The sequence below is a fragment of the Lontra canadensis genome, unplaced genomic scaffold (assembly GCF_010015895.1).
Source record: "Lontra canadensis isolate GAN:19392208 unplaced genomic scaffold, GSC_riverotter_1.0 scaffold2, whole genome shotgun sequence".
Lineage (NCBI taxonomy): Eukaryota > Metazoa > Chordata > Mammalia > Carnivora > Mustelidae > Lontra > Lontra canadensis.
The window spans coordinates 25,430,877-25,446,132 of NW_022630996.1; the positions used below are offsets into that span (position 1 = coordinate 25,430,877).

At 43.4% G+C, this 15,256-nt stretch overlaps 1 protein-coding gene and 1 long non-coding RNA gene across 10 annotated transcripts in view; both read right to left on the bottom strand.

Annotated features, from left to right (window-relative positions):
- Positions 1–15,256, bottom strand: part of ST7 (suppression of tumorigenicity 7) — a 237,560-nt gene that overhangs the window by 5,176 nt on the left and 217,128 nt on the right. For 2 of the 9 annotated variants that reach the window (XM_032870796.1, XM_032870836.1), the window contains 3 exons: positions 6,294–6,386; positions 3,456–3,595; positions 1,226–2,397 (listed from right to left, as the gene is read on the bottom strand). In XM_032870796.1, coding sequence (XP_032726687.1) covers positions 2,278–2,397; positions 3,456–3,595; positions 6,294–6,386 — 353 coding nt within the window. In that variant the 3' untranslated portion in view covers positions 1,226–2,277. Of the gene's footprint in view, positions 1–1,225; positions 2,398–3,455; positions 3,596–6,293; positions 6,387–15,256 lie in introns of those variants that run through there. The other 7 variants (XM_032870760.1, XM_032870805.1, XM_032870768.1 and 4 more) reach the window with 5 other exon arrangements.
- LOC116875395 lies at positions 8,484–11,029 on the bottom strand. The gene is made up of 2 exons (XR_004384183.1): positions 10,831–11,029; positions 8,484–8,890 (listed from the first exon to the last, which is right to left on the bottom strand). It is a non-coding gene; the product is annotated as an uncharacterized LOC116875395 (long non-coding RNA).

Below are 15,256 nucleotides of genomic sequence, written 5' to 3' on the forward strand. Positions count from 1 at the left end.
ATCCTTCCGTTCCAGGTGGTGGATTCGGCTCCGGCAGCCCCGAATCACCTAAACACTCAGAAGTCCAGGCGGCACCCCAGGCCGCTGAAGTCAGCAGCCCCCCAGCGGGAAGGCAGGCAGCACAAGTCACTCAGAAGCCCCCTAGAGGCTTGCACAGTGCAGCCAGGGGAAACCTCGGACGGATGGAAAGCGATCACGTCAGCAGCTCCGGCAGCGCACCCCATCCTGGCGAGTGGCTGCTCAAATGCTCAGCTTGCTCCAGACCAGCGTCCTCAGCAGCAAAGCCAGCCCTCAACCCCCAGCCTCAGAACTTGCTGGAATCCTTGATAGAAACACAGACTTCTGGGGAATCTGGGTGGCTCCTTGGCTTAAAGCCTCCGTGTTCAGCTCAGGTCATGATCCCAGAGTCCTGGGATCAAGCCCGGCATCGGGCTCTCTGCTCAGTGGGGAGCCTGCTTCTCTCTCTCTCTCTGACTGCATCTCTGCCTACCTGTGATCTCGGTGCGTCAAATCAATAAATAAAATCTTTAAAAAAAAGAAAGAAAGAAACACAGACTTCTGGGTGCTAACACTCAAGATTCTGAATTTCTGGGGGGTGGGGCCAAATGAATTTTACGTACAGTGTGGGTCTGTTCTCATCCAAAACTCCCACAAAGTGCTATTTGCTTGTTTAATGCAGAGTACTGGGAAAATAACGTATTTGGACCAAAAAATGCTTTAAAAAATGTTTGAGAGGAACATTGAAAGGAAGAAGAATTGTCTAATGTTGTAAATATATTCCTGTTTTATGTTTTACTAAGTTAAACTCTAATCTACTCAGAATTTTGGCAACTACTTTTACTCAGAGGTTGGCTCGAGGGTATAATAATGAATAGTAGAGTTCCATAAACTAGGGAGCATCCAGCATGGGGGATCCTGAGTTTAAAAATCATGGTATATACAGAAGACTTAAGGAAATTTGAGATGTTCTACCGTTAGTCAGTTAGCGGTTAGAGGCGGCTGTGAATATACTAGCTGTCATAGGAATTTGCAAGAAGGAAGAGACTTATTGAATATAGTGTTGGAGGGGAGAACAGGAACAGCAGGTGCATATTGGAGGGAGGCAGATTTTATTGTGTAAAGAAGACTTCTAAGTGATCCAACAATGAAATGGGCTTTGATGTTAAGTAGGTGAGCGTATTCAAGAATAGTCTAGATGACCTCCATCACATTACTGTTGAAGGCAATTTGTTTAAGGTCCCTTTCAACTCTAAGAGTCCATGATTATAATTACAAAAGAAGAGGAGAAATGCTAAACTGTATCTGATTTTTACATTGATTCTTTCTGCAGAAACCACTACCATTTATTTATTTAATAATCATTTATTGAAAACCTACTATGTGCAAGGTACTGTGCAAAGCTTTGGGGGTACAGAGGTGAGGAAGACACAGCCCTGCTCTCAAGGAGCTCACATTCTAAAAGGGGGACAGACAAGTTTTCAACAATTTTAGTACAATAAATGTGATAATATAGGTATTCATGGAATACTGTGGGATCAAAGAGGAGATACCTCTAATTCAGCTTAGGAGAAGCTCAGAAAGAAAGCTGAGTAGAAAAGAATTAAGAGAAGTTAGTAGAGAGGACAAGGTGGGGTGGTGATGGGGAAGGGCATTCCATGCAGAGCAAATAGCATGTGCAAAGGCACTGGCCTGTACAAGAGCCTGTGCAGCTGGGAGTGGTGAGTAATTCACTACGGACTAAGAGTCTGTGCAAGAGTCGGGAGAGATGAGGCTGAAGAGGCAAGCAAGGCTAGATCACGAAGGACCTTGCATGCCATGCTAAAGAGCTGAGGCTTCATCCTGAAATCGGTGGGAAACCTCTGGAGAAATTCAAGCAGGGAAGTGCCATGCTCAGACTTGCAATTTGGGAGGATCATTCTTATGTCAGTGTGAGAAAAGGCCTGGCAAGGCATGAACCTGGAAGCCAGGAGACCAGTTAAGACTCTTGCAGAGGAGTACAAGCAAGAAAAACAAGACCTAAACTAAGAGAGAGGGGCCATGGGGAGAGGAAGAGGGGAAGAAGAGGTGAATTACATTTACTGAATGCCCAGTGGCTTAGGTGGTTAGACCCGACACGCTGTGGAGGCCGAGACAGGTGGGATGTGGGGAGTGAGGGAGAGGAGCTCGGGAGGGCTGCTCCGTTTCTGGCTTGAGTAACCGTTTGGATGGCAGTGCCATGGCGGAGGTCAGGAATACAGGAGGGGTGCTTTTGGTGGTGGGGGAAGGAGGGTGATGAGTTCAGTTTTGGAAATGTTGAGATTGAGGTGCCGGTGGGATTTCCAGTTCATCTTCAACACGCATGAAAATACTCTGGCAATTCCAGTCCCTGAGCTCTGCCGAGCAGAAAATGTCAATCATCTGGAAAGGGATTAAATCAACCCAGCCAAGTTAGAAATCATCCTTTCTGACTCCACTCGCCTTGAAATCAGAATGGAGTTCCATGGAAACAAATAACACTCCCTTCCTTGTTCCTTCTATTTGAAACTCATCTGTGGCAAAATCAGTAGTTAGCCTCTTTGCATGTGCAGGTGAAACGGTCGGTTTTCAACAAGGAAACTGGTTCGGCTTGTCACTGGTCAATGCAGACAGTTTTTCTTATCAAAGCTCCTCTCCTCTACCCTCCTTAAAGACTCTCACTGGATTTCCATATTCTAAATGTCAGGTCTGTATACTTCTTCATATAAGTTCTTAATGTACTTCTTAACTACAAGCCCTTCACACACTCTTAGTTCATTCCCCAAACAAGCCAAAGTTTGAAGCCATTAAAATACTTTTTATTTAGGGGCGCCTGGGTGGCTCAGTGGGTTAAGCCTCTGCCTTCGGCTCAGGTCATGATCCCAGGGTCCTGGGATCGAGCCCCACATCGGGCTCTCTGCTCTGCAGGGAGCCTGCTTCCTCCTCTCTCTCTCTCTCTCTCTCTGCCTGCCTCTCTGCCTGCTTGTGATCTCTGTCTGTCAAATAAATAAATAAAATCTTTAAAAAAAAATACTTTTTATTTAAATCTTTGAAAATGTAAATCTCACCTTTATTAAAGGAAAGACCCACAATATCTAAAAATTAGAAATAATGTTATTCAACTTTCAGAAAACAGAATAACTTCCCACACGTTTTTCATTTGCTAGGATTCCCTTAATTATTAAATTAATCCTTTTAGACTTCATGCTTTTTGGAATCCTGGGATTTTTGTGTGTGGTGTGTGTGTATGAAATGAGGCAAGGCATGTATTAACAAAAAACCTACACTTTTTCATTGGCCTTCAACTTTCTGATTCCACCGACGAAAACGAAAATTAAACAGTGAGCAAATGATCAATACAGGCATATCCTTTCCTACAGGACGCTGCTTCGTTCCTCTCACGCTGTTTCCCTTGGCTTCCCTTGCCCCTAGCCTCGGGCTCCCTCTTGGCAAATACTCACAGCTTTTGCGAAGACCCCCATAAGCTCCGGGAACTGATGTGTCAGGAGGGCCAGCATGGCTGTGAAGGAACACAGTCCGGCAGTGAAGAGAATGAAGAAGGGAAGCTCCTTCTTCGGGTAAACTGAGACTTCATGGAAAGCTGTGGAGAGGATCCAGGGGGAAGTATGAGTGCCCGAGTGAAACGCCTTCTCAGGGCATTTCTGTCTGTGGGATGGACTCTTCGGAGCTGGGGCTAAAGCCTCTCAGAAACGCCAAGGCCGAGGCACCTGAAAGAACCAGCGCCACCCTCTGGGCCAGCCTCTGGAGTGCCTCGCGGCTCCTCCCGAGTCCCTGGTGGAGCTTTAGTGCTCCATGTGGGAGGCATGACAGGGCCTATCTGAGGACATCACGCATTTGTGGGGGAAAAGGAATACCATCTCTGCCTAATACATAGTCCTGCTTTCTCAAAAGAAAACACAAATAAAACAAAAACCTTATTCCCATTATAAAATACATGTTCATCGGACAAAACCCGATAAATCCAGAATTAAATATACTGAGGGGAAAAATTTTTCTAGATTTTGACCTTCCTGTAATTTTTTTAATCATTATAATGTGGCCACATTAGTTTATCTTGTATTTTTTCCTGGCCCACTCTGAGTATGTTGGCGGAGGGAGCCACCCTGACAGACATTCAGCAAGGACCTCACACGCTAGCCAAGTCAATCTGCAGAGGCTGGAGATCAAGGCCGTGGGTGCCACCTGACACCACTGTAGGAGACTCCTGATGATAAATATACTTCCACCATCACCAAAAAGTAAATAACTGGTGCCCTTTAGAGCACCTTTTATAACTTTAACGTTTCTAGTGTTGGGTTTGGAGAAACCAAAAAGCAGGTGGAACCAATGCCCACAGAGAGGACTCCCTGCTTCCTGCTCACTGGACGGCTGGAGCCCCCCGGGCAGTCAGGTGCTTAACAGGGGAGCTGGGGCTGGCCCGTGCAGAGAAACTGGCCCCGGCAGCCGCCTGAGCTGTGAAACTGCCTGGGAGCAGTGCTCCCTCTCGAACCGAAAGGATCCAAGTACTACATTTTCTTCAGGAAATCCAAGCTCTAAAGGCCTTTCCTTGACCGTTCAGCTCCCATTACTTACAGCCCTAAACAAAAATCCACTGGGCCTGAGACAGGGCGGGGAGAGAGCTGGGAGGGACCAAGCAGAGACAAGCTTGCACTCTTGAATCCCAGCAGCTATCTGCTGGGATTCAAAGGAGGGGTAGATTCACACTCAGGCCCTAATGTCCAACAAGGGGACTCTGACTGTACAAAATGTGGAGTGCATTCCAAACAGGGGGCCCTCTTTGTATCCACACCATCCTGGCTGTCAATGCCCAACCCCCGAAAGATTGTGAGGGAAGATCAGATTTTGGACCACTGCATTCAATTAAGTAAATGAGAGTCATAATTTTCAATTTCAGGTTTACAGAGATTATTCCTATAAAGTTTCTTTTGAGAGCTGTAATCTTGTTCTAATAGTGAATCTATCCCCATGGAAACTTAATGGGACTCAATTAAAACATCTTAAAACAGTGCTTTTCAGAAACGGTCTTTCTTACCAGAAACAGAAAGTTTAACAAGGATCTCCCTGAAGGGGAAGTCAAAGGTAAAGTGTGGGTCCATACCAGGAATTTCTGAAATCAAATCTAATGTAGTGTGAGGCACCAGACCCTTTTTCACAATAAAACTCGGGCAAGGAACAAGACATCACTGAGCTCTCCCAGATCCCTAGGTAACAAATAGGAAATAGACTCGGGCTAGCGAGGAGAAAAGGGGGTCCCCTCCTGCTGCTTCAGTCTGAGATGGTAATTCCTGCTGCACCCAGACCCACCACGCAGGAGATTTGGATGGGCTCAGTAACGCTGTGCACCCAGGGCTCCAGACTTACCCTATTCCCTGGGGCTAGAAGAGAGGATTTAAGGGGGCCTGTCAAAGGGAGGAGGCGGCAGGAGAGGGGGCAAGGAAGAGAGAGCAGCCAAAATTTGGAGCTTATTATCTGAGGGAGAAAAATGTGTCCTAAGTAAGGGGCCACATGAGGAGCGTGGACAAGATCCCTGCACACAGTATGGTTTGATAAATCTATTCAGCAGGACTTATCAAAACAATGTTGTATTACAGTAAACCGAATCATGCTTTCCACACGCGGCATGGGCCATCAGACTGCTAGCTCGGAAGGTTCTCGAAGGCAGGGCCCCTCTCTTGCTGCTGCATACAGTGCCGAGGCCACACCTGTGCTCTGCACGTGCCACACCGGCTCACGGCATGCAACCATGAGATGCTCGCAGGGAATCCCTGTGGCCCAGAGCACTGCATCACCACAGAGATCACACCCGCCTGGCCCCACAGCTCTGCCTCTGGCAATGAAGTCAGCGTCCTGCTGCTGCCCTCCCATCCGTGACTCATCTGCAGCCCCCTCTGAAGGCAGCGCCCCTGCTTCACACTCCAGTCTGTGCAGACCACATCGGACCGGCTGCGCCACTCAGCCAAAACCCTGGGCAATGGAGCAGTCCACGAACATCCACCCCAAACTAGTGGTCACTGCGCTTGGGCCAACCAGCTCACGGTGCCTCCGCATATAAATGTCAGGGCTCCAGGGTCTTTCCCTTTGATGACTCTGCAGAGACCTGGAGCAGGAGGATGGCACACCCACTCGCATAACTCACTTTAATATACACATGCTATCAAATAAGGGCAGGCTTTGGAAGAAGAGTCATAAAAGACAAAGAATGCTACAAATTTATCATTCCCACCTCTCCCCATCCCCGGGTTCAGACATGAAGAGAGGGATACAGAAGTGAGACTTACACGGAAGCAGCTCTCGGTCTGCTGTTTCTGTACAGATTGGGTACGGATAAAATAGATGCCCTTTTTCCAAGGGATAAGGGATCATCCGAAAAGCTGAAAATGAGAGACAATATGTTAGAGGGTCAATATTTGTCTCATAATGTCTCAATTCCAAAAAGGGGCTTTAGAGCATTTTTATAACGGTAAACACTTCTACAAGTGAATCCCAGCAAGGATGCAAGACTTACCCAAACTGTGAGTTATGCGCCAGATAAACTGTAGGAGACACATTATGATGTATGACTCATGCATTAATCTCACACTATATATTCTGGGCAAACCTCACAAAATTGGGTGGGGAGGGGGTGCAGAGGAATAGGGAAGCCATCGGTTCAATGCCCAGGATTTCCTCATCCATGAAGTATTATTACAATGTCACGAGCACTAACTCAATATAGCTCAACTGATGCTAACAACACAAACCTGGACTGAAATGCTTCCCCAAGAAGCAAATGTGGACTGACTTGCTGAAGCCTGTTACAGATGTACAAATATGAAAGGCATTCTACCATGTCTATTTAAAAATATGTGTCTAGGTGGATGAGAATTCCAACCAAGATGGACAAAAACAAAACAAAACAAAATCTAAAAATGCATGACTCGGGAGGTATTTCTATACTTTATGTGAAACTTTTCAATCTTCAATATCACGTAGGGGAAGAAATGAATCCAGAGAAATTGATTATCTGTGTGTCGATGATGTCAGACCAACTAAATTCCGCTTTTGTGGCTTCAAACAATGTTAGGTGTCACGCTGAATTACGGTTTTCCAATCAATCCATCCCTCTGCGTTATCACACGTGTTACTCCCCGTTACGATGTGAGGAGCGTGTTAGTCTCACTGTTGCTCTGAACGCAGTGTTTAGAGTAATTTTCCTTCGACAGATGTCCTGTAACTACAGCATGCTGTAGATAGAAAATAGAAAAACCGCACCCTACACTGGCAAAGTCAGGTAACAATCCTTGCCTTGGTGTGTGTGTCAAAGAAGGATGGGGGGGGGCACACAACAATCTCTTCAGTCTTAAATGCTGTATTTCAAGGAATCAGAGCTACATCCTCAGCTGGGTAATCACCCGCACCTTCTCAAAATGCCGTCAATGTACACATTTATCTTCTGCATACTTATTTCAAACAGGAATCAGAAACAAAGAATGTTCTCCCTCACAAGAAATGACAAGGTTCCATTGTAACCAGCATCAGTGCACATATGGTATTTATTCTGGTGTCTGAATATTATTTAAAAGTAAAAACATTATGTATGTGATTCCAGCATTTGGAATGCAGTCAATCCACACCATAGTGGTATCACTCTGAGGTTACAGCACATTGCCATGGAGAATATAAATCACTATAAACGCGGGATTAGAGCAGAGCCAGTTTGCTGGCAGTTTGCTGAGGTAAAAATGTTATCAATTTTCCTCTTGTAACAGAAACCTCTTAAACAGAGATTAAAACATTAAAAACACCCCAGACTTTAACTCTTCTTAAAATGAAAGGCTCACCCTAGTTCAATCAGACTTTTCTTTCATGCAAACAAAGATGACTTTTGCCCACTGCTACAACAAGAGCAAGGGGTGTTCTCAGCACAGGTTGTTAATGCACAAAGATCACTGAAGGAACCAGTATCTCTGGAGAGGTTTGCAAGACAAGGGGGAAGAAATTACATAACAACCCCCCCCCCACACACACACACAAAACCCCTTTTAGTGCCTTTATAGGATACACTAAAATCTCTTCTGGGAAGCAGTGTGTTTATTTATTTATTTTTTTAAATATTTTATTTATTTATTTATTTGACAGACAGAGATCACAAGTAGGCAGAGAGGCAGGCAGAGAGAGAGAGGGGAGAAGCAGGCTCCCTGCTGAGCAGAGAGCCCGACTCGACTCGGGGCTCCATCCCAGGACGTCGGGATCATGACCTGAGCCGAAGGCAGAGGCTTTAACCCACTGAGCCACCCAGGCGCCCCGGAAGCAGTGTGTTTAAATTTAAACTGCAATATGGCAGGATTTTAATACCATTTCCCATAAACGAAGGCTGCTATGAAAGCATCCCAAAAATGTGGAAAAACCTACGTGGAAGTTTTGTTGTGTGTGTGTATGTGTGTGTGTGTGTGTGTGTGTGTGTGTGTTCCTTTTTTTTTTTTTTTTGGTAACCCAGATTCTCTATGTGCAACAGGGCTGCTGTAATTAAGAATCTGTTCAGGTTCACATGATCTAAATAAACCCTCCGTTTTCAAAGTGGCTATAAATTTGAATGCTACATTTTATTCAAAATTGAAGTCAGTTTGCACTTCGGGGAGCAATTTTTTAAATGAAATATAGGAGAGCAAGATCTTGAGAGTGTTCAACCATAGAAATCAAATGCTTGGTTGGTGTCTTTTCACTCAGATGCCAAATCTTTTTTGCAGCAGTATTTGGCACGCATACAGAATTCCATGCACCAAGTTAGTCTTTCTCTTCTAATCAGTTCTGGTCTTTTTGGAGAGGGTGGAGACAGTGATTATATACAACTTACACACCCATACACACACACACACACACACACACACACACAGGTCTTTCTGCACCGTCCTCCCCAGCCCCCCAAGGCAACCTCCACGACTGTAGAGATGCTTACGATCCTCTTAAAAAATCTCTTTCTCATGTCAGTTGTCATTTACATTGAGTTCATAAAATAAGATTAAGCTTTTTGGCTTCACTAAACAAAAGCAAATACAATTTCTGTTTGCAATTCTATCCTTTAGCCACCCTGCTGTGCAGGACCAGGGAGTGGGAGATAAGCAGTGGAGGGCTGGAGAGAGCAGGAAGAGGCACTGCAGAAATCTTGCCAGCTTCACCTCCCACCTCCTGATCCCTGTCACTGAAAAGACATGTAACTGCTCCACAAGAACCTCACAGCTTTAGCTAAATGTCCAGAAATTTTGCAAGTGCAAGTAGGAACACACTGATTTGACAGTGCAAATGAGAATGGAAAAAAGGGCATCTATTTTATGAATTTTATCTATTTCATGAATGACTACAGATCTCCTAAAAATCTTTGTCTGGAAAAACATACATTTCAGAGGAATTAAAAATATACAATGTATTTGGTTAAAAACAAAACAAAAAAGCTGGGCTGCTCCATGTGAATGCATGGGACACTAGTAGTGTTTCTGCCTTTTTGTCTGGGTGCCATCATCTCCCTTACCTTGACTTCTGTTGCACTGGTGAGGAAGGGGCAAAATGAAACCAGGAGTCGATTAATGACCACATGGGGCCCCACAGTAAAGCCTGAGGCATTACACTGGCATCCTCTCTCCCTGACCAGACACATTTTCTAGGCTCCACACCTGTCAGTGCTGGGCTCCCTAGAGATCCTAAACTAACACTGGAGAAAAAGTCAAGAGAATGAAAACAGGGACAAAAGGACAGACACAGGAATAAACCAATTCCCGATTTTCCCAGCGATTTCTAATGACCTCTCAGCCTACCCACTAATAGCAAGGATAGAAGATAATATCTGATATTTTGTCTATGTTGCCTTTTCAGAGAGGATCCCGGGGAACTGTGTATAGACAGATTACTTGCAACAGCAAGAAGTGCATTTGAATCCCAGTGGCACGGCGTCAAACTGCGAGTGCTTTCCTCAGGCACCAGGGACAGAAGAGTGGGCGACACGTCCCTGCATTGATGGAAGCTCACAGCCTATGGCAGGAAACAGATGGTCCAAGAATCCTGAAAATCTGTGTGAATGATCTCCCTGAGGTAGCACCTCTGTGCTGTGTGTATCTAACGGAGGAGCCGTGGAGGCGATAGCTAACAACGACCTGAACTTGACCAGCTGAAAACTAGATGACTGGATGGGTCATTAGTTTTTGTCCAGTCTCTTTGTCTTAAAAATGAGAATACTATAGACCCTGAGAAACTTAAAGGGACCACGTGTGGCAAAGGTGTCTAAACATGGGGACTGATGGCTCAGTAAAAGTTTTCTCTCTATATTCCCTTTCTACTAAACCCGTAATTCTGGCTCTCTTGATCAGGTCATATTTTGCTTATAAGTAAAAACACTGGTTATTTATAAATAACTAGAGGTGCAAATGACAGAACAGAAAATTATCATTAAAATACAAATTTTACAATTTCACCCTTGACTCTAGGTAACTGGCCATAAAGGCTATTTGATCTTCACGAGGCATTTGCACACAATAATACAAAATTCTCAAATCAAAAGCCCAAGGTACTGATCCGCACTCTTTCACTATTTGTTCTGCGGTCTTGGGAAAAATCACTTCCCTTTGGCTCATTGATGTACCATTCCAATTCTGAAGAGAAATTCTAGAGTTTTACAGCAGATTCACTAACTTGTTGACAAGCCTCGACCCTCTAACACTCTGTTCCTACTTCCATGACAGTATTGCTTGGATGCACACTACATATTACATAGATGCGTGTGTTAAAATACGCATAGGTGAGCACACATGAACAGACGTGTGCGTGTACACACACACACACACACACATTAACATTTCTCTCAAAGCATTTCAGAGTCCTATTCATCCTGTATCTCCAACATAATGCTTGGTACTAAGGAGGGACTCAATATGTGCTCACTGAATAAAGGAATATGTGAATTAATGCACAATCAGGAAGAGACAGAGAGTTTCCCTTTTAAAAACTCAAGTGGATCCAAATTATGGTGAGTCACCATGGCAGAATGAAGGGAAGGGACAAGCTGGCTCCATCCACCAGGCAGTAGGTGGGGAGGCGCTGCACGAGACCTGGAGACTGGCTTTTAGTGTAAGTTAGCTTTGACCGGGAAATTTAGCAGACCATTGCCCTCTCCCAAATTATAAAATTTAGCATTGGAACTATGGGGTGAGGGGTGGGGGAATCTCTCTTTAGCAGTGCAAAAGGTGCCAGCCCTTTGGAGGAAAGGTCTGGTTAGTGGAAATGCCCGAAGGACTACATCTTACAGCAAGGAACATTTACCATCAGTTTCAAAGAGAATAAATTAGAATCGGAATTTCATCCTATGCTCCAACAATGGGCCGTTTTCTCCTCTCAAAGGAAATACTCTCTTAGTCCCCCCCCCAAAAAACACCACCTTCAAATCTTATACATTATTTAGTGAATTCTTTGGGGAAAAAATCTCCAAAAAGAAAATAAAGAGTCTTACTTAGTCAGGTGGAAAAAAATGGAAACAAAGAAAGGCTAAGTGATTTACCCCATGGCATACTTGTCTTCTGATATATAGAACTAGAAAATTAAACCTTGAAGTTCACAGCTGCGGTCAGCAGACTACCCTGCTTTATAAAATAAATACAGCCAAAACGAGCCTTGAAAAGATCGAGGTAGGAGGGAGAGGAGGCCACATCAGTATTTAATATAGGTAAAACAGAAGATGTGCCATTTAAAATAGAGTCCCACAAGGCGCAACGCTGTTGTAAATAGACCCAATACAAATGAGATTGCTCATTTATATAGGTTTTGTATATTCAACTCCTACTTGCAGTAATGTGCGTGTTTGTGTGTGTGTGTGTGAGGATAACCAGAACCTACAGTGTTTAAAATAAATGTAATTCAGATAAGGTGGCAGCTGTATAACGAACTAAGGAATGTATTTTTAAATCTTGTAAGTTAAAACTTTTCCCCTTTCTTGATTATCTAGACTTTGAGGAACATATTGTGCAATTTCAGAGGCTGGGACAGTGATGAATCAAACATTTTAGAAACCTTTGAAATGCTGATGTATTTGTGGTTGAGGACTCAGTTTTTTTTTTTTTTTTTTTAAACCACCATATGTTTCAAACCCAAACAATCTCTGCCATGCATCAGCTGGACTTTGGGGTTTTATCAAAAATGTGAATTATTTCAGCCTGATTGGCGGGAAACTGACTTAATTCCACAAGATGACTAATGCTCCAACATAATAAACTCATTAAAAAGCAAGGAAAAATATATCTGTATCCCCACTCCTAAACCAACACTTTTGACAGAATGTTTTTTGATCTCCAAAAGACCAATTAACTAAAAATTAATTAATTTTTAACATAGGAACTGGTGAAATTAGGTACTGTTACCTTCCTCCCTGAATTTCCTTTCTAATGAAAAGGGGAACTTGGAAGGGAGTTGGGGAATGGCCTTAAATTTCAGAAAGAACAAAAAAAGATAGTAAAGGACAAAACCTAAACTAGGAGGCTGGCAATGTCAAAAGGCGCCACCACGTGGTACACTGGAGGAAGTGCAGCCTGTTGCGCTTAGGCACAGGCTGTCCAGGGCACCTCTGAAGGGAGAAGGCACCCTTCACCCACTGTAGCTATCTCAACGAAACCGCCTTGAAGCCGGACAATCTGGGGTGGGGCACTGGCATTCAGTATCATCAGCGATTCACAGTGTTCAAAAGCCAGGTAAGTTAAGTCAATACCACTTCAATAGCCAAGTCAGAATTGTAATCCAAGTCTTCTGATTTAAAATCCAAACTCTAATGCCTCCATTCAACTTAGAATGCACACAGGTCTAGAAGTGATGTCAAAAGATTGCACGTGACTGTTTGAAATTTGAGTGGTAATTCTTCTAAATTGCATGAGAGATTTATAGCTTTGTTTTAAAAAGGACCAAAACTTTGTACTGAAACACCATACACACACACACACACACACACACACACACATATACACATACATATTTGTGCTTGTAGAAAACTACGTATGCTTGTTGAGAAAATTTGAAAACTACAAACATGAAGGAAAAAAAACCTCTTAAAATCTACTTAAAGATTTATTTCTTTCCAGTCTTTCCTTTGTTTATATGTAGAATTTACTTATTTTTTTTTATAAAACGGCCCATTCTGTATTTAAAATGTTTAAGTCAACATTCACCATCAAAAATATAATTTTAGAAAGATTATCTTTCTAAACACTGTAAGAGGAATAAGTACACTGAGCCTATAAGTAGTAGTATAAATTGAAGGCTTCCAAACAAATGTTTTAGAGATGACTGATCTTCTTATGCTTAATCTATTCAGGAAAGGTCTAAATAGCTGGTATTATAGAAAAGAAGAGGCAAGAGAAAGTGAACTAGAGTTTACATCCTGGCTCTACCAACAGTGGTGGCAAAATTTGCAACCAGGTGCTCGTCTCAATAACTCTTCCTCTCCTAAACAACAGAGGCGGCCACCTCTCTCCTGTCTAACTCAGAACGTTGTCAGGAAGAGTACATGGAATGACAGACACGCAAACCCTCCGTATATTACCCCCTTATACATGCATTCTCCATGGTGCTTGGTGCTTAACGAGCACTCTCACAGTTCCTGTCTAGAATTGAGGTACAGCTTTCTTTTCAAAATTTGGGGTGGTTCCTATTTATCTATAAGGATCAAATACAGAAATTCCCTTTCCTTGAGGTCCCTGACTGCCTTGCTATACTGGCCTATGTCTAAAAATTCACCCCCTCTCTTCATTCTAAAGAGTGTTCTGCCCATCTAATCTGAGGTAATTAATTATATTCCCCCAACATCACCACGCTGCTAGATGAATGAGCTCACTATGTCACTTCACATTTGTCCAAATCCCATGGTCCTTCCCAGTTGGTCCAGGGCATCCCCCCACCCCCACCACTGGTATCTAATTATATGGGTAACTAATTCCCAAACAAAATTTCTAGTTATTATTCCTCATGGAATTTTTTTTTTAATGGTTATGCCATTCCCAACACCGTGTCTCTATCACTTCTTGCCTCCCCATTTTGTTCCTTTCCATATAACTGTAACTTTCTTATCAATCAGATCCAGCTGTGATGACAAAAGCTTCTTTTGTTAGGTTTCTAAAATGCTAATCTATAAATATGTCTTTATTTGGTGAGCCAATCTATCCATGTAATTTTTTCCCTACAACTAAACCTAGGTGAGGCCTCTCATGTTCAATCCTGCTGGGCTTCTTCAATCTTTTTCTTGTGTTTAAATAAAAATCCTTTTGTCTTTTTTGGGTAGAACGCCTTAAATGCAACAACAAACCAAGTCAGTGGGGGACTTTACACACGCCCACACATGCCCTGAGTACAATGTGTTGTCTTAACACAGGACCGGGCACCGGGAGTAGCTTATTACACATAATGGTGTGGGGGTGGAAGCATCAACCAAGTTAACACCCCTCAAATTATAAATAGTAAATTATTTAAGTAAACTCATTAGAAATTCTCTAAAGAAATAGTTTCAAAACTGAACAAAAAGCTTTTAATCAACTTGAGTCCCATCTCTCTCAACTTACTTTTACCCCATTCCATTTGGCTGCCCCCCCACCCAACTTCCTGCCTCCATTTGGATTCCTGCTGGGTTTGGGAAGGGCAGGAAAAGGGAAGAGCAGAAGATTATCAAAATGAAAATGGAAGCAGCAAAGATAAACACAGTGAAAGGGATTAAAAAGACATTCCTTTGTGAGGTTGATCAGAGTAGAGGTGAACTAAGAAAAAATTATCAGAAGACTAATAGTTGTTTTGTTTCTCTATGAGAAGGGGAAAAAAACACCCCACACTACATGTTGTACTTGTTTTGCTTAACTAATTACAGTGTGTCAATCCACATATTGTCCAATAATCTGTAGTCTTGGGCCTTTCCCCTCAATTTACATTCTTCTAAGCAGTCCCACCACTTAGCACAGTGTCCTTGCTTATGACACTGTCCTAGTTCTTCAAGGCTTGGTTCAAATCTCCTATGATCCATAAGGTTACCCGTGACTGCAGCACCTCACTGACCTTTCCCTTCTGAAAAATCACTGGGCAGCTGCGTCATGCTGGCTACTCCTCCCAACTAGACGAGATGTTTCTCCAGGACAGGGAGCACGTCTCACCTGAAACTGAAGTCTTTTCTCCTTACACAGAATGACAGTACCTGGCACATGCTCAGACTGATTATCCCTACAGCCATCCAACAGGCATTATCCATTAATAC